General features: G+C 44.1%; 1 protein-coding gene across 1 annotated transcript in view; it reads left to right on the top strand.

The window, feature by feature from the left end:
* Window positions 1-17,610, top strand: part of CSRP2 (cysteine and glycine rich protein 2) — a 36,983-nt gene extending 19,373 nt beyond the window's left edge. Inside the window, exons 2-6 of the mRNA XM_063446982.1 lie at window positions 5,513-5,631; window positions 13,930-14,098; window positions 15,251-15,383; window positions 16,541-16,634; window positions 17,312-17,610. Of these exons, the coding sequence (XP_063303052.1) occupies window positions 5,520-5,631; window positions 13,930-14,098; window positions 15,251-15,383; window positions 16,541-16,634; window positions 17,312-17,388 (585 nt within the window). The 5' untranslated portion in view covers window positions 5,513-5,519 and the 3' untranslated portion in view covers window positions 17,389-17,610. The remainder of the gene's footprint in view (window positions 1-5,512; window positions 5,632-13,929; window positions 14,099-15,250; window positions 15,384-16,540; window positions 16,635-17,311) is intronic.
* Window positions 17,611-18,717: the final 1,107 nt, after the last annotated feature.

The raw sequence follows: 18,717 nt of genomic DNA on the forward strand, positions 1-18,717 counted from the left end.
GCCCAACATCTCTGTTGCTGACTGGGTCCAGTATTCACATCGATCCCTTTTTAATAATGATTAGATCCCATAACACTTTTCTGCTGTCCACTAATTGCTGGACGATCAGGTTTCGCCTCAGAGAATGTGTTTTCATGGAATGAGGTTGAGTAGTTTACAGCTGTGGTATTTTTCTGGAATTCTACATAAGACCAAAAGGAATATGATAATCTTCCAATCTTATCCAGAATTGTACAGCTATCGTGCCTAAAAGTGACTGACAGATATTGTGCAGGCAGGGATCTGAAATTCTTCCATCACTAATTCTGTTTTATAATTCTACTTAAACACAGTCGTAAAATGTGTAACCTTTTCATATAATGTTAAATTTAGTAGAATGTGTTTTTTTTTTTTTTAAAAGGTTGTATTCACTGAGCAAAGTTCACTATGCAGCTTCATATTTAACTTGTGTAACTTCACAGCCCTTCTTGTTCTATAAATACATAGAATATTGTTAGGTGTGGAGAAATAAATGAAATGATAAGGGAAAAAAGGGTTTTATGGGGTTATAGTAAACCTAACACATCTTATCACATTCACTTGAAATCCGGAGACACAAATTCTGCAGCTGTGGTGCAAGAAGATTGTTGCTTGCTTTGTAAAAACCTTGCATCTTGTTTGCGTGAAAAGTGTTTTTTTTTGTTTTTTTAATTGCTTTATTTTTTTTATGGGATGTTTCATCACATGAATTTTTATATGAACTACTGCAATTCTCAGGAGCTCACTTCAAATGCAAGCTCTTCACGCTTGTATTTCATCTTTTAATTACTTGCTGTTTAATATCCTTTTTGTATAATTGTAAAGCTCTGCAGATTGAAATGGCATTTTCTAAATGCTGTAATATATCGCTAAAGGGTTACTCCAACCACAATGACCACTTTAGTGGTGTGAAGTTGTTATGGTGGTAGGAGTCAGTTTGTACAGTGTTTCAGCTTTAACCCCTTAAGGACCAAACTTCTGGAATAAAAGGGAATCATGACATGTCTCACATGTCATGTGTCCTTAAGGGGTTAAACATTGCACATGCTAAGATAGATGCACTTGTGTGCTAGAGGCAGCAAGGAACTGTGTTCCGGGTTGACTAATATCAATTTTGTGCATAAAACACATCTGTCATCAGCTCGTACAGACATGATTATGACCCCTTGCACCGTGTGCTCCCTCCTGCCTCCCGCCATTAACTTTGGAGGTTCTTTTTGCTGTTTTTGTTTTAAAAACCCTTCCTCCCTTACCAGCCCAGATTTTGCGCATGGGGTGAGGAGGGGCAAGAAAGATCAGCGCCAGGAGCTAAGCAAACCATTTTATTTTGCAGGATATACTACAGATCGGAGAGAGACCATCTCCACAGTGCCCAATAGGGCATATTACACAGAAAAGATACCCTTCCTTAAAAGGATTAGTGTAACCCTTTTGCTATACCTGTAATGTCTACGTTTTTATTAGATATTTTAAAATATAAATGTTGACTGCTGAATACATTATTGCTACAAAATGCTGTACTACTAACTACAGGAATACATTTTGTTAAAATAACTAAGCAGTGCTCTGTAATGTAGTTTAAATACATAATTTGGGCTCGGCAGAGAATTAGAATATTGGATAGACTGTGAAATGAAAATTTTAACAGTGTATTGAGAGAGGCCAATGAAGAACATGTTCCCTGCAGTAGAAGTCTGGGTATTACTGAGACAAACATTCACACAGTTCTAAAAACAATGTAGCCTTTGTTTTATGGTGGCCATCCACAATTCCAATAAATGTAATATCTTGGATGTGCATTGAGCCAAAGATGGGAAGATGTTCCCTCACCATGAACGAAAGATGGAGTACAGGAGTAGGCCAAGGACTTTTTTTCTTTAAGGAGATTGCCTTGAGAATTAGGACTCGCTTTGTATGGAGAATAATCTAAGCACAATGAATAAGGTTCTGCTTCTTTTCTGAATTTCAGCTGGGTTTGTTCATAGCAAATTAATTTGCCCTGATCTATGTCAGCTGCTGTTCAGTAAATTAGCCAAAAACTTGCTTAAAAGAAAAAGAATGTTAATCCGTGAGTTCTGTTTAGCTGCCAAAAATGATACACTAATACTGGATCACGTCATCAAAAAAGTTGTAAAATTAAATGTGCTTACTATTTGACTTTCAAGTTCTCGCAAGGCCAGCAGAGAAGTTCTGGTGGTCAGAGGGAAGTGATTTACAACAAATCTAGTTCATTAAGATCGTCCTTTTTAGAATAACAAATATGTGTAAAATGAAACCATAATCCTGAAGAACAGTTCTGGAAACCTGGTTCAGCTAATAAATGGCCATTATAAATCACATTCTGTGGATTCATGCTCGGAAGACGAAGATTAGAGGAACTCTGTTCTAACACAATTAATGGGGATTTCAACATTTTGATTAATCTGCAAAACATGGACAGAATTTATTTTTCCCATCTCTTATTAGGGGTACCCATAGATCAAGGAGTTTAGCGGAAATGGGACACATCCACTAACAGATGGAGTTTTAATTCTGCATTGTGCTGTCTGAATGGCTAGCAAATGTATACTTTCATTCTATATAGTTCTATATTTACTAAATAATACTGCTCCATGATCGTCACCGACCTCTGATGGCACTCCCTAGGCCCCATAACCACCCCAACTGACTGAAGTGTTTTTTGTACCTGGAGCCTGCAGGTACTGGGTTCCGCATCGCTGGCTAAATTACATTATGGCGGAAGCTGAATTATGTCATACCAGGGACTCGTCAGTAATTGTCTCACTACCTGATACCCACGGTATGGCGTGAAGTGGAACATAGCTCTTTCGTTATTGGGGTCAGACTGCATTATCCCTGCTAATCCTTTAAGTAACCCTGATCCGAGCATCCAAGTTTTCCCATAAGAAAGCATTAAAGGACCACTATAAGCACCTAGACCACTTCAGCTCAATAAAGTGGTGTGGGTGCCAGGCTCCCCTAGTTTTAACCCTGCGCTGAAAACATAGCAGTTTCAGAGAAACTGCTATGTTTACACTGTAGGGTTAATCCAGTCTCTAGTGGCTGTCTTCCTGACAGCCACTAGAGGCCGCTTTCGCGATTTACACGGAGTAAATCACACTTATTTGATGCTGGACGTCCTCACGTAGTCCAGCGTCAAAAAAGATCCCCGTAGGAAAGCATTGAGCTTTCCTATAGGTGGGTTTGAATGCGTGCGTGCCTCTGGCCTTGCATGCGCATTCAGCTCCACTCGGAAGCTGATGTCGATGGAGGAGGAGAGGACACGAGTGCCGAGGGAGCCCGGTGTTGGATTAAGGTAAGCAAATAAATTGTTAATTAACCATTTATTCACCGCAGGACAGGGCTCTATAGCGTTAGGAATACGTATTTGTATTCCTAACACTATGGTGTTCCTTTAAATTAAACTTGTCCTGTGGGGGTTTCTGAGTTTTGCTGTCCGAGCAGTGGGAGCTCCTCTAGTGGCTGTAAGGAACTCTGCCATTAGAGTTTGGATTTAACCCTGCAATGTTAACATGGTCTTAAAAGGACAGGACCTCTGCACCTAGACCACTTTATTGATCTGAAATAGTCTGGGTGACTTTTGTTGTCCTGTATGTTTTATGCTCTATTCTCACACAATGAGGAAGCCTTCATTCCATATTAAGATGTGAACATGCTTGTCCCAGGTATCTGATATTGTCTGGAAAGACCTCAATTGCAGCCCAATCTGTTCCTGTTCAGCAGCGTAATCTGAGATTTTAACATGGTGTTCGTTTTATTCCACAGAAAATTAAAGGAAAAAGCCATTTTGGCTAAAGCGTATGAAAATGTCTGAATGAAACTATAATGGGTTTCTAGTAACCTTGATCTGAAAAGGGGAGGGGGAATTGATAACCTCTATTTTTAATCGTGGAGAAGTTTCTCGTGTCACGTACAATGTGGGATTATTTTTGTTTGTTTTTAAATTGCATTTTGTGAAGTTTTGCATAGCTTGTCAAAATGCAACATGATCGGGATGTTCTTTTTCACTGTGATACCCGAAGCTACCAGCCTCTTGCTACACAGAAATTAAAAAGCTTCTTCAGTAGGAACAATGATTTAATAATACACTGTTTTGGGTTGCAATAACCTTTACTGGCATGGTCCTACCTGATGAAAAAAGGAGGGGAGAGGCAAAAAAAAAAAACCCAAACCCTACAATCCAATGCTGAGGCTAAGTTCTCCCTGCTACCTAATCCTCCTCCACTGGGTGGGATGTCGAAGGGAAGGGACTTGAGCCGCACAAGGGCAGGGGGGGAGGAATGCTGCCATTCGTCATCTGTTACCAGTATGCCATGCATGCTGACAACAGACACAGTGTGCACAGATTAATCAGTAGCCAGGCCCAGACATTTTGTTCCAGGCTGGCTAATAACCATACTGGTGGTCAAGTTACACCTCTGGGAGCAAACACCTTTTAACTCTGTATGTGCAGCGTTTCATACTGAAACAATGACAATTCCAAACACCATCATCACTTCAAGTCAGTCAGTGAAGTGGTCATGGTGCTTGACGTAAACCCATAAAAATGTTTTTAAAAATCCCAATTTCTGAAGTAACCTATATTGGCAAACCAATACGTGAACCTCATGCAGTCTATTCTCCTTATTCTTGCTCACTTGCTTTTCTTAATGAACTAATTCATAAGATTTATAACCTTGTGCTTGCATTAGATCTTACTGTAAAATCCCAATAAAGCAGGCCTTCCTTTGTAAAATTCTCTAGCATGGGTTAATTGTCTCCCATGGACTGTTGGAATATTTTCTGTTAGATCCTTATTCCTGAAACCATTCCCGGATTTACTGTATTTTTGCAGTGTTTGTGTTTTCCATAGTTTTTGTCCCATTTTCTTGCCGCTTACTTTGCTTCATCCCGTTTTTGTTATAGTCCAAGTGTAATGGGTAATAACTCTGGTTGTTATGGAGTGTTACATGAAGCATATTTATATAGCAAGGCAGCCCAATGGGATTTTATAGGTCATTTCTGGCCCATACTTGCATGTATCGGATCATGGAAATAACTAAGATATAGCACCCTTGGAATGTATGCATGTTGGGGTGAGTGCAGTCATATTGTACGTAAATATATTATGGAGTCCAAGCCAACTTCATGGAATTGCACCCGTCCTTGTCACACGTGCCTCATGCCAGGGCCCTTTCTAACCTTGTACTGCAGCGAGTTCCAGGAGGAAGGATTAATAATAATAATATAATAATCATGCTAATTTACCATTGTGAATGTCCTGATTGTCCTTTTACTCTATGCAGGAAATGTAGAGCTATGTTTATTCAATCTGTGTGTTTTTTTTGCCCTATGACTTGGCCACGTGGCCTTCTCTAGCTCTGATACTCGACAGATGCATTAGTCCATTTTTCTGAACAATTTTCCATTTTTCTGAACAATTCGTGCACCAAGATACTTCCATTCTAACAGATTTGGTTTCCCATTCCTACAGCTTCAAGATGCCTAACTGGGGAGGTGGAAACCAATGCAGTGCATGCGGTCGGACCGTATACCATGCTGAGGAGGTGCAGTGCGATGGAAAGAGCTACCACAAGTGCTGCTTTCTGTGCAGTAAGTTGGGTTTTTTTTTTTTTTTTTTTTGTGAATTAAGTTTTATTCAGATTTTCAAGAATAAATTTGCAAATAACAATAAAGGTAAACGTCTCAAGTGTGGTTCAGTGAAACACGCAGGTTTCCAACAACTGGCAGATACAGGTAATAAGGCACATTGTTAGCGATTCTGAGGTGTCGGTAAAGTAATGCAGGGAAACGCGCAGGTTTCCAGGTCGGAACATGCGTAGTTGAGCATTTAATGGCATACCTGTGGTCTGCTGTATCCTGGTCCGGCTGCGCGGCCCGCAAGTCCACCCGGGAAGGGGGGGGGGGGTGGGGGGGGAGAGGGGGGGGGGATCCCTCAGCGTTTGAGAAAGCGTCCTCCCTTCCCTTTAGGTTTATGTGGTCCTTCGTCTCTGTCAGGGCCAGAATTGTCGAGTTAACTTCTGTCAGTGGTAGCTTTATGTATGACGTGCGCTGTTTTGTCGGTCCTTCCTTGTCACCCCTACCCATCGTCTCGGGTCATGTCCCCTCTGATGTCTACTCAGTCTGTGATAAGCGTCTGGAAGTCGGGTTTCGTCGTGGTCAGTATCCAGTGTGTCCAGGTCGTCATATACGACTGTTCCCTCCCCTCTGCGTGTGAGGTGAGTTCCTCTAGTGCCCTTAGCTCTTCCATGCGCTTAAACCAGGTCGACACAGGTGGTGGGGTCTTTTGTTTCCAGTATAAGGGAATGAGACTCTTGGCTGTATTTAAGATCCTGATCGTTAGGGATTTTTTGTAAGCTGAGCTACGGGTGGAGGTGTGGTGCAGGAGAAAGGCTGCTGGGTCTAAGTGGGGGGGAGTATCAGAAAATTTGGTGATGATCGCGTGGATCGCTGCCCAGTAGGGTCGTATCAGGGGGCACGTCCACCAGATATGGAAGAGAGTGCCTAGGGCTTTCTCACATCTCCAACAGTTGTTGGTGGCGGTTGGGTCGTAGGAATGGGTGGCCAGTGGCGTGCGGTACCAGCGAGACAGTACCTTATAGGCCGTTTCTTGTATGCCGCTGGATGTTGAACAGTGAAGGGACAGGGTACAGATCTTTTCCCATTGGGCTGGCGAGAGTGTAATTCCCAGGTCGGTTTCCCATTTACTCATGAAGCTCGGTGGGGGAAGTCTCTTTGCGTCCATGAGGAGGCTGTAGAGTGTGGACAGTCCCCTGGCCAGTGGGCTTGGGTCATGGCAGAGCCTTTCAAAGTCTGTGAGCGGCCTGTGGGCATGGATGTCTTTGGTGACTATTAGTAGGTAAGCGGATAGTTGTTTGTATCTGAACTGCAGCATGAACGTCGGTCTCCCCACGGGCAGCAGGGACTCAAGAGTCCGTATCGTGCCATTGGTGGTAGCGTGGCAGAGTCTGGGTAGTGGGTTTCCTAACAGTTGTTGGAACGGGCCAGCGTCTAGTCCAGGTGGGAAGGCGTCATTATGCGTCAGGGGTAAGAGTGGTGAGATGGGCGTGGTGAGGGAGGAGGGTGTCCCCACTTTGTGCCAAACCATTAAGGTCGCTCTAATTAGCGGGTGTGGGTTAGCCAGCTGTCTGCCCTGGTGGTGATCTAGCCACGGTAGGAGCTCTATTTGTCTGGATATTTGGTCTGACTCTATTTCCTTCCATAACTTGTGGACCTCCGATTTGGACCATTCCATCACCCTCTGGAGATGGGTTGCCTTGTAATAAACCTGGAAGTCTGGGAGGGCCAGGCCGCCCTTCCGTTTTGGTAATGTGAGAGTGTCGTGTTTGACCCGTGCCTGTAGGTTGTGCCATGTGAATCTGAGTGCCATGGAGCGCAGCGTTGAGAAGTATGCCTCAGGTATGTGAATTGGCAGTGTCTGGAACAAGTAGAGCAGCCTGGGCAGAATGTTCATTTTTAACACTCCAATGCGTCCAAACCAGGAAAGGCGAACTTTAGTCCATTCCTCCAGGTCTCTACGTATTGTGGTTAGGAGGGGTTGAAAATTAGCGGTGTATATTTGTGACAGGTCTCTTGGTATGGAGGTGCCTAAGTATCTTATAGTAGTGTCAGACCATTGGAATGGGAGCGTGTGCTTCAGGGCTGCAACTCTATTGGGTGGGATCGAGACATTCAGAACCGAAGATTTGGCGAGGTTAACTTTGAAATTCGATAATTGGCCGTAGAGCTGGAACTCTGCCATAATTGCTGGCATTGATGTTTCAGGCTGAGTGACATAAAACAGCAGATCATCTGCAAAGGCAGCCACTACGTGTCTCGTCTGCCCTATCTGTATCCCTTTTATGGCTTGGTTGTCCCGGACAGAGTTAAGAAAGGGCTCCAGTGCCAGTACAAACAGCAATGGGGACAAGGGGCATCCCTGTCTTGTGCCGTTCCGGATGGGGAACGGGTTCGTGAACAGTCCGTTCACGCATACCCTTGCTGTGGGTTTGGAGTATAGTGCTCGTATCCAGCTCATCATGTGCGGGCCCAGACCTATCTCTTCCAATACCGCCAGCATGTAGCCCCAATCTATGCGGTCGAAGGCCTTCTCCGCGTCTGTGGAGAGCAAGAGGAGGCCCTCCCGACTGTCTTGTGCCTTGTGGATGAGATCTAGTGTCCTGATGGTGTTGTCTCTTGCTTCTCTCTGGGGCGTGAACCCTGCCTGGTCTCTATGTATGAGATCAGGGAGGTAGGTTTGTAGTCTGCGGGCTAGTATTTTTGTGAAGAATTTAAGGTCACAATTTAGTAGGGAGATAGGTCTGTAGCTCGCACAGAGTTCCGGGTTCTTACCTTCCTTTGGGATTAGGGAGATGTTGGCCTCTAGAGTCTGTGTGGGTAGGCTGGCTCCGTCACGTAAGGTGTTAAGGGCAGTCAAGAGATGTGGGGATAACACGTCAGCAAATTTTTTATAGTATCTAGTGGGGAGACCGTCAGGGCCCGGGCATTTGCCCAATTTCGACTCTTTTATGGCCCAGGCTAACTCGCGAGGCGTGATCGGTTCGTCAAGGGCATTCGTAGCTTCCCTGGGAAGTCGGTTATGTATGCGTGTGCGTAGGTATTGTCTAGTCTCTGGTAAGGCGTCACCCTGGCGTGGTGGCTCCCTGTCGGGGTGTATGGCATAAAGCTCCGCATAATATTCCCGTATAGCCGCCGCCATGTCTCCCGGGAGATGTTTCAGTCGCCCTTCTTTATCACGAATTTTAGGTATGTAGGATTCTGCTCTCTTTTTGGCGATCATACGGGCCAGCAAGGTCCCGCATTTGTTGGCGTGTGTGTGAAAGAAGGCTTTGGTGCGCAGGTGCGCCCTTTGGTGGTAGGCATTCATGATGGATGCCAGTTCCCTGCGTAATGTCAGTAGCTTGGCACCATCGCTCTGGAGCCGTGTAAGTTTGTGCCTGGCTTCCACCACCTGTATCTCCGTGATTATGGTCGCCAGTCTGGCAGCCTTTGCTTTTTTCAGGGCTGCGCTTTTAGCTATGAAGTAGCCTCGTATCACGCATTTGTGGGCCTCCCACACACAGAGGGGTGTCACATCTGGGGTAACATTGTCAGTGAAGTATTGAGTAAGTGCGGTTCGGGATTCCGTGGCTACTGTTAGGTCGTTAAGTAGGGCTTCGTTCAGTCGCCAATTGCTGCACGTCGGCTTATAGAGGGGAGACGTTAGCGTCATGGTGAGTGGTGCGTGGTCGGACCATGTCGCTGTCCCAATCGTCACAGACTTAACATCTGTCAGGTAGTAGTGTTGTAGGAAAAAGTAGTCAAGTCTGGAGTACGTCTTGTTTGGATTGGAATAGAAGGTGAAGTCTCTGTCATCAGGGTGTGTCGCTCTCCAACAGTCGGTCAGGCGTTGGTCTCTAAGGGTTTTGTTGATAGTGGTCAACACATGTCTGGGTATCGTCGAGGTGCCCGTAGAGGTGTCTAGGCTCGGTTGTAGGGCCACATTTAGGTCTCCTCCCATGATCAGACAACCCTCCGTAAAGGCCATGATGGCTTTCAGTGATTTAGTCATAAAACGGTGTTGCGCAGTGTTGGGAGCATACAGGTTGGCTAGCGTGTACGTACGGTCAGCTATCGTTCCCTTAACACATATATACCTTCCCCAGTCATCTTTCATGGTTGCTGTGGGTGTGAAATGTAGGGATTTATGAAGAAGGATGGCCGTGCCTTTGGATTTTCCTAAGGGGTTGTTGCTGAGATAGCATTGGGCGAACCGTTTGTCAGTCATTCTAGGTGTCAGACCTTCCTTGAAATGTGTCTCCTGTATGAATACTATGTGGGCTCTTTGGCTGTGAAAGTGGCGGAGCGCCTGTGACCGTTTCTCAGGTTGGTTAAGGCCCTTGGCATTAATAGAGATAATGTTGATGTCTGCTCTGGTTACCGGTTTCGGGTTCTGCATGATGGAGTACCTGTGGACTACTCTGGGAGGGGTAGTGCGGGCAGATAAATGGTGGGCCTACGGTTTGCAGTACCACTCAGGTGGTGGGTGGGTTCAGGGAAGGAGCGTGTCAGAGGTACAGGGAAAGGGTGTTACCTGGACGGGTGGTCCTTGATGAGGCCCCTTCCCGAGTCCCCACGCGGACACCGCAGCCGGACCTTGAGTGCCTAGGATTAGATACAGAGACAACAAAAAAAAAAGAAAAATAAAATAAACACTATGTAACCAATAAGTAAACAATGAACAATAAAACAACACTATACAGAATAATGGCTCGGGTGTAGGCCGAGGTGGAGTCGTCCCGTCCGTACTAGCGGTTCGGTCGAGTCCCCTTGCCTTTCTACCTGACACCCCGACCAGGTGGGAACGTGGCCTACTGGTTACTGAATGCCTCTCGGATATACCCGGTCTCTCTCCGGGGTCCCGGTTCAGAGAGGGGAGAGGAAAGGATAAAAAGGAGAAAAGAAACGAGGTGTTTCCCCGTGGGGTCACCTACAGCGGTGACAACAAAAAAAAGGAAAATTCCCACGTGGAAGGCCCCTCTGGCTACCCCCTACCCGCCCCGCCCAAAAAATACTCTAGCCCCTAGGTTATCTGTGATCTTGTGAGTGGGGTATCGTAAAGATTATGCATGTCGTGTGGACCAGGCTTCGAGCCTCGTGAGTCGTGCGTGTGTGCGAGCATCATGGCGTGTCTAGTTGGGTGGCGTGTCGTGTTGTGGCCCTGAGCTCTAGCGTCAGGCGTGTGTGTGGTGGTTGTGTTTCCCTCCTGCCTATCCTTCCCCATGGTATATACCCATCCACTTCAATAGAGGGGGAGGTTGGGCCCTCCGACAAAGACCCTATATCACCGTTATTAGTAGTCACAAAATGTGCCGGTGGCACCGAGTCTCCCCGTCTCTGCGGCTCGTGTTTGGTGGTGTGGCAATGTCAATCCCTCTATGGCAACGCAGCCGGTTAAGAGAATGTTCCCCTTCTGAGTGGCAGTCGGGGCATAGCGTGAGCCGCAGAGTCATCAAATCCCCCGTTTCAGCCCCCCACCCAAAAGTGTAACAAGAGAGGGAGTCCGGCAGTTCAGTGTGGTTTGCGAGATACCTTATGGGAAGCTCCCCAGCGGGTCATTGTTCATAGGCAGGTACCTCAAACTGTGGGTCTCAAAGTCTCTTAGGAGCCGTAGAACTCAGCGGGTGTTGCCGACTGGTCGCGCCGTCTCCAGTCTAGATCTGGTTCTTCTTTGTGGCCGTGGGTCGTCTCGTGCCGGCCTCGGTGGGCCTATGTAGAAGTCCAATGGGTCCGGCCAAGGCATGTTTAAAGGTGGTAGCTGGAGCTCAATGGTGAGATCTTGCAGGTCCTGTTGGTTGCGTACCGGCATGGGACCATTAGGGGTGTGAGCAATTAGGCCGGTCGGGAAAGTCCATCGGTATCTCACCTTCTGAGCCGTCAGGGCTCGAGTGAGGGGTTTCAGGGCCCTGCGGTAGCCCAATGTGGCCGGGCAGAGATCAGGAAATATCTGGATCGGGTGGTCCTCATGGGTAATGGATCCCGCATTACGAGCCGCCTGTAGTATGTCTTCTTTGAGGGAGAAGATAGTTAAGCAGCATATAACATCTCTTGGCGGCGCTCCTTCAGGGCCTCTGGGTCTTAATGCCCTGTGTGCACGGACAAAGTCAATCGGCGTGTCCGTAGGACGGCCTAGAAGGTCGTTGAATAAGGAGGTAAGTGTGTCGGTGAGCCGGGTTGAGGGTTCTTCGCCTTCAGGTAGGCCTCGGATCCGCAGGTTGTTTCTGCGGCCCCTGTTGTCGAGGTCTTCTACATGGCGCGCCATGGCTTGTAAGTGGGCAGTGTGGCTGAGAAGCGTGGACTCTGTGGTTGTGTGGGCCACAGTGAGGTTGTCTTGTTCCTCTTCCAGCCGCGCCATGCGGTCCGCCATACCCTGCATGTCCGCTCTCATCAGTTGGAGGTCGGCCCGGATCGAGGCATGGAGGGCCGATGTGGCTTGGGTCAGATCAGCTCTGGTAGGCAGTGCTCTCAGCAGGGCCATCCAGTCTGCCGGCGGGTGTTCTGTGGGTTCTCCGCTCGCGTCGCCGACCTGGGAGTTCGGGCTCATGGATGAGGCCTCCGAGTACAGGAAGGCCTCAGCGGAGGCCTGGGAAGATGGGTCCGGCTGTGTGGTCATGTATTGCCTGACCGATGCCTGGATTGCAGGTGGGCGGGTGGCCGCTGGTTTGGGGGTACCCCCAGCCTTAGTGTGTTTCCCCATATTTGCGTTTGGGGCAGCTTTCTAGCGATTTGCAGGGCGAGTACGGAGGAGCTCAGAGATTAGGCAGCCATTCCGCTCCGCTGCTAGGCCACGCCCCCTCGTAAGTTGGGTTTTTAGCATGAAAAGACAACGTCTGGTTCTCCAACTTTCACGATGTTCATTCTTGTTCATTAGTGTTTTCTCAAAATAAAATGGAACCCTACAAAAAGAAATGTTTCTGCCCATTGAAAGGGACCAATACAACTTTAATGCATTTGACAGATTTTGCCCTTTTATTGCTGTATTTGTTTTTTCTTTTAACATGCTCAAGTTTTTATAGTTTTTGCACAGAAAAAACTAAATAAATGTTTTGCAGAATGTTGCACCATAAACCTGCCTCCCTAGCCACACCCCCTCATGACAGAAAGACTTCCTTATCTTCGGTATGCTCAGTCTCCGCCACAATGGCACTGAGTGAGCTGTTTTGTTATTCACAACCTGAGAGACGATGAGAGACAAACAGGTGGTGATCTTCTTACTATATGTCTCTCTGGGTGTCCTCTCCTTCTAATACAGGTTGTTTTGTAGTTCAGATCACTCAGTGCTGTCAGTGGCTGAACTGTGTACATCCATATAAGGAAGTATTTTTCTGGAGTGAGGGTGTGTGGCTAAAGAGGCAGGCCCAATTGTCCATCATCCACAATCCTGGTTTAGTTCTTTCCAATTGGAGATATTGCACAAACTTGGCTAGTGGTGGGGTGTTAATACCACTGATTAGTATACATTCAGCCCGTGGGAACTTGCTGTGTGAATGCCAGGGTTTTGACCGTTTGGCTAGCTTCACTGCCATACTCTGAAGACTCCATAAATCTTTTCGTACCAGACATATTAAAGGGTCACTATAGGCACCCAGACCATTCCATCTCATTAAAGTGTTCTGGATGCACTGACCCTGCAATCTAAAACATTGCAGTTTCTCTGCAGGGTTAAGACTGCCTTAAGTGGCTGTCTACCATACAGTCACTAGTGGTGCTTCCTGCTCTTTTACAGAGTTAAACTCCGTAAAAAGGACCCTGGACGTCCTCATGTGCATGATGCCATTCAGTGTCCTTCCCTACGGAGAAAGTCCAATACGTGCACGGCAGTCACTTTGCTGGTACATTAGGGGTGTTTATTTTTTAAATATTTGTATTAATTTACAGCAAAAATAAATCTGGACTCCTACCATTCTCTCTGACCCTTAGTGGCCATGCTCTCTGTGGGCTGTAAACACAAACCAGCCTGTGAATACAGAACGTGCAGAGAGAATGGAATGTCAGATCATAGAAAGCCCATGGCCTCGACCAAGGACAATCATATTTTTGTTTAATAACTCTGGAATTTAACTGGAAATATCATGCTTGATGAAATGGCACGATGCTTTGATATCTGCAAAACGTTTTTTCTGCAACCACATTTAGAAACCACACACTATTTCCACTCGTTGAATGTCAAAATTATAAAGTATCATTTTGTCTACGTTTAGAAAGATAAAATACCAGCCCTAAACACATTTTTTTATTTTATTTATTTTCTATATTTTTTTTTTTTTTTTGTTCTTTAATAACCACTTTAATGTTAATGTGTTTGTTTTCTTTTGCTTTTTATGTTGATAGTGGTATGCAGAAAAAATCTGGACAGTACTAACATGGCTATACATGACGATGAGATTTACTGTCGCTCGTGTTATGGAAAGAAGTACGGGCCTAAGGGCTATGGCTATGGCCAAGGAGCCGGCACATTGAATATGGACAGAGGAGAAAGACTTGGCATTAAACCAGAAGAGTAGGTTTTTGTAATAAAAGATTACCAAATACATTTAGACAACAACATAATATAATTACAGAAGGCTTCCACTTTTTACTGGTGTAATGTGATCCCAGGGTAAACACAAGTTTTATTCATTAATTAAGCATTTACAAGACAACAACAAGAGGTCCTGCCTGCATCCCATCTAGGCTTGCCAGACTGTGTCTCTAAGCTGCACTGAATGTTCTTAAAGACAAGAAGTCTTGGGAAAGGAATACAGAACAGGTTGTGTTTTTTCTTTTTTTTTTTTTTTTCTTAATTGAGAATTCAAAGAGAATTTCACATTTAAGGGCCAGAGTACTGGAACTGAAAGCATCGCTGACTTTTTTTCAGATCAGATATTTTCACCTTTAAATTTAAAGTTCAATTGAAATTCACTTTGAATTTTCACTCTGGTAACAAACTCTATTTGATTATCTTGTAGTGAAGCAACAGTGTGACTAACTGGGGCTCTGAGCAGAAATCCTTTCAATTCTGATCTGGGCTACTGAGCCCAGGAGTGCCACAGCACCCAGCGATGGATAAACACACAGGAACAGAAAGGAGTTGAGAAGGAGGAAAGGAGTGGAAAGATTAATTTTGAGAATTATGTAAGGATCTTTAAAGACCAAAGGTGGGCAGAGAAGAGGACATGGAAAGGTTGAAGAGTGCACTGGTAGTTTGTCGCGAACAGATATCCTGAAAGAGACTATAGGAGAAGGGCAAGAGAGTTCAGATGAAGGCTGAGAAAGCAAAGGATGACTGGAGAAAAGAGAACAGCTATACAGGAGTGAGACAGACACTAGAAGGTCGACTGGTCAAGAGTAGTCCGGGACCGAGGACTGTCAGTGTTGCTCTATATGAAGCATGTGTGTCCAAAGGACACTGACAAAGACGGATTCATTTTTTACATTGCACAAAAAACCTTTTATTCTAAGATTAAAACACACTTCAGACATTTAGTTCTGAAACATTTATATAATAAATGCTCAGATAGGTTTAGGAAAGCTTTGCAGATTTTTTTTTTCCTTCTTCTTCAATGTCCGTTGTGTTCTGTCATGTCAATTACACGTTTGATTTGTTTCCCGAGTAAATGCTTTATAGCTTGAATAATCCCCAATAAAACCTTGTTTTTTTTTTTTATTTCAGAACCCAACAATCACGCCCCAGCAACACCACATCAAACCCTTCAAAGTTTGCTCAGAAATTTGGAGGAACTGAAAAATGTCCCCGATGTGGGGAATCCGTGTACGCTGCTGAGAAAGTAATGGGGGCCGGAAAAGTAAGTTGGTGACAATCCTATGCGATTTTCATATAATGAGCCATCTGGAAACCCAATTCTAATCTGTGCTGCTTTTTACTAGAAATTCTAATGATTTTTACAAATAATGCATTTTGAATGCTTTTTATTAGATAAAGATCTGCCTCTGAACTTGAATTTTTTTTTTGTCACTGAACCATGATGGTAACTGTAACAGGGCAAATGATTAAAGCCTAGACATACGCCCTCGTTATTTAAAGGAACACTTCAAACACCATAACCACTTGTGTGCTGTAGTAGTTATGGTGCCAGGAATACCCTGGCACTCCTCAAATGTAAGTAGTCAAACCGTTTTTAGAATGAGCTGACTTTTTAATTGGGTGCTGCCAGGTGCCGCTCTCTGCCTACTCTCAGCAGCCAGAAAGATCGGAAGCTCCCGCGTACGGTTGGCTCATTGAGAGTATTCGTTGATCTCTCTCTGCAAATGAGCGAAGCAAGGCACCGTAGAACTTTAGTTTAAGCTGAACATTTCTGGCAGGGGGTGGCAATCAGCAGAGCCAAGTTAAGATGTCAAAATGTCATAAAAGCATTTGACTGATTACAATGGGAAGGAATTAGTGTAGTAGAGGGCGTTGCAGTGGTTATGGGGTTATGGTGCTTGGAGTGTGCTTTTAAGTCTTTATTCTGCGGCTGACATGCCGTTGGTGGGTTTTAGTCCGTTAAAATACATTTTGAGTCATTGCATATAATTTTCTTGTTGTTCATAGTTCTATTTTTCTGCTCCTTACAACACGGGTTTGGCAACTGGATAACTGTACTGGTGACATGGCTGACCTTACTAGTTACTGTATAACTTAGATACACACAGCGCCCAAGCAATATTAATAATTAACCTGGGATGGCCACCTAAATATTTTACTGTGTCCCACTGTCTTACCGTCTAGGAACCTAAATTGGTAAAACATCAGAAATTAAACCAATTCCACGAGTCATTAAATAAAGTACATTAGGACTTGTATAACATTTTCAGATCCCCATGATGTATCCTAAAAAGTGGATTTAATAACCTTCTATGGCAACATAAAGTACATGATGTCTCATTGCCATCCACATGTTGGCCAGGAATGGAAGGAACGTTAACATTTTTCAGTTCTGGATTTTTATTTGTCACATTCTAGGCATGGCATAAGAACTGCTTCAGGTGTGCAAAGTGTGGCAAAAGTCTAGAATCGACCACCTTAACCGAGAAAGAGGGAGAAATCTACTGCAAAGGTACGTCCGTGTACCAGAATTACAAATTCTATTTGTATATGTGTGAAGCTTTGTTTCAATTGACCTCCACTGTTATTCTGCTAACAGCTACTCATGTGTACTAGTAAGTTTTTAGGACAGAAAAGGCCAAAAGGCAGATCCCAAGTTTATTTCGAACTACAAATCTCATGCTGCACTTTTTTTTTCTTACTAATTTACTGATAGTATAACAACTAAAAGTATATTCATACAAATGTAAAACAGATTTTATAAATATTTTTTTAATGTAGGATTGAACCTCCCCAATCTATTTTCAGGAAAGAAAGTAGGCGAAGGCAACCTGTGATGTCTGCAGAATCAGTCTAGGGCAGACCATTGTCTGCACTCCAGATGTTGTGGACTGTATCTCCTATAATGCTCCGACAGTCACAATGCTGGCAAAGCATCGGGGGAGATGTAGTCTACATCTGGAGTGACAAAGATTGCCTACCCTTGGTTTAGGAGTTTCCATAGGAATTGTTCCACTTCTAGAACTTTAAAGGAGCACTTTTCTAAATCTTCCCCTTTTTATAAACTAACAAGTTCCTGTGTTTGTTTGTTTTTTTATTACAAAGAAAATCATTTTTATATAAAATACATTAATCTCTTTAAACGTCCCACTATTGTTTATAACTCTTTCTTTTAATCCCTCCATACAGCATGTTATGCCAAGAATTTTGGACCAAAAGGATTTGGATATGGCCAAGGAGCAGGAGCCCTCGTGCATGCTCAGTAAACAAAATGAAACGATTTTAAGAGATGTGACTACACCTTAAAAATCTTCCCTGGAACTAGACCTAGTGATATTTCAAAGCGCTACTAATCACTGTGAAATAACTGCATTTCTTGACTCTAATAAGCCTTTGGATTCTTCAAACTTTCGTGTTTTTACGTCTTTTGGTGTATTACTCATTTTATAGGAATTTATGGATTTCTCATAAAGGATTTTGCAAAGCTATTTGTTCCTGTGCAAATTGAGTAGCAAATACAAGTTAAAAGGATAAAATAATTGGGGATATGTATGTCATGGTATTTGAAGGGGTTTATATACCAACCTTCAATTTATAGTGAATTGATAACCAAATTTTAGAGGTTGTGAATTTTGTCTTTCTAAATCTGTTAGTCACGGCTTTATATATTGGAATTCGGTATTTAATAAACTAAAACATGGTATTAGTGAATGTTAATTAGTCCCCTAAGCCTATCCTTGGATATTAAATGCATCCAAAACCAGAGTAATTTGGATTCCAAAGAGGACCTGTCCATTCTTCAGAATGCAGGTGATCTTAGAATATAGAATATATATCTCTAGATACATATTTTAATCTAGCAAATTAAAGGGGCAGTCTAAGCACCATAACTACTACATGCTGTGGATGCACATATGGTGCTGCAGCCTTTTACTTACCAGATTGCTATTGTGGAATCTAGTATTGGATTGCGAATATCATTTAGACCATATTTGGACAGTAGTGAAAGGCTTAATCAGTCAGCAGATGCACTCTGCCAGTAGGCTGGGTTGTGGGATTGGTAAATTTTATCAAATTGACTCTGAATCAGGAGATGGTGCCTGCAGCCTACGAACGCCATAATTACAATGTGTGTAGTAGTGATGGTGCTTAGATTGTCCCCCGCTCCTAAAGAAAAAAAATAAACTAATAAAATACACCTTCTAGAATGTTTGTTTGGCTATCAAAGTGCTTACGTTTCTAACGCTCTCGTTCAAAAACAGAAACATTGCCGTCCTGTATTTTACACACTGGTAAAAAAGGTTACAATTAAAAATTGTATAAAATAAACCGCCATTTACTCTGTTTTCCATGTCTGTCAATAGTTGGATTTCTGGACATTACCACTTTCCTCAAAACTATATTCTTCCAGGCATTAGAATACAAACTGGTCCCCCATGAAACATCATCCCACCAGAAGATATCTTTACCTGGGAATAAATGAATGGTTAAAAATAAATAGATTGACGACGGCTAAAATATCTACCAGAACAATAGCCAGTGTTGAGAAATAACCGTAAATACCCAAGATGTAGAGGTTACATCCCACCACCTAG

This window comes from Pelobates fuscus, chromosome 3, assembly GCF_036172605.1.
Source record: "Pelobates fuscus isolate aPelFus1 chromosome 3, aPelFus1.pri, whole genome shotgun sequence".
In the NCBI taxonomy this organism is placed as follows: domain Eukaryota; kingdom Metazoa; phylum Chordata; class Amphibia; order Anura; family Pelobatidae; genus Pelobates; species Pelobates fuscus.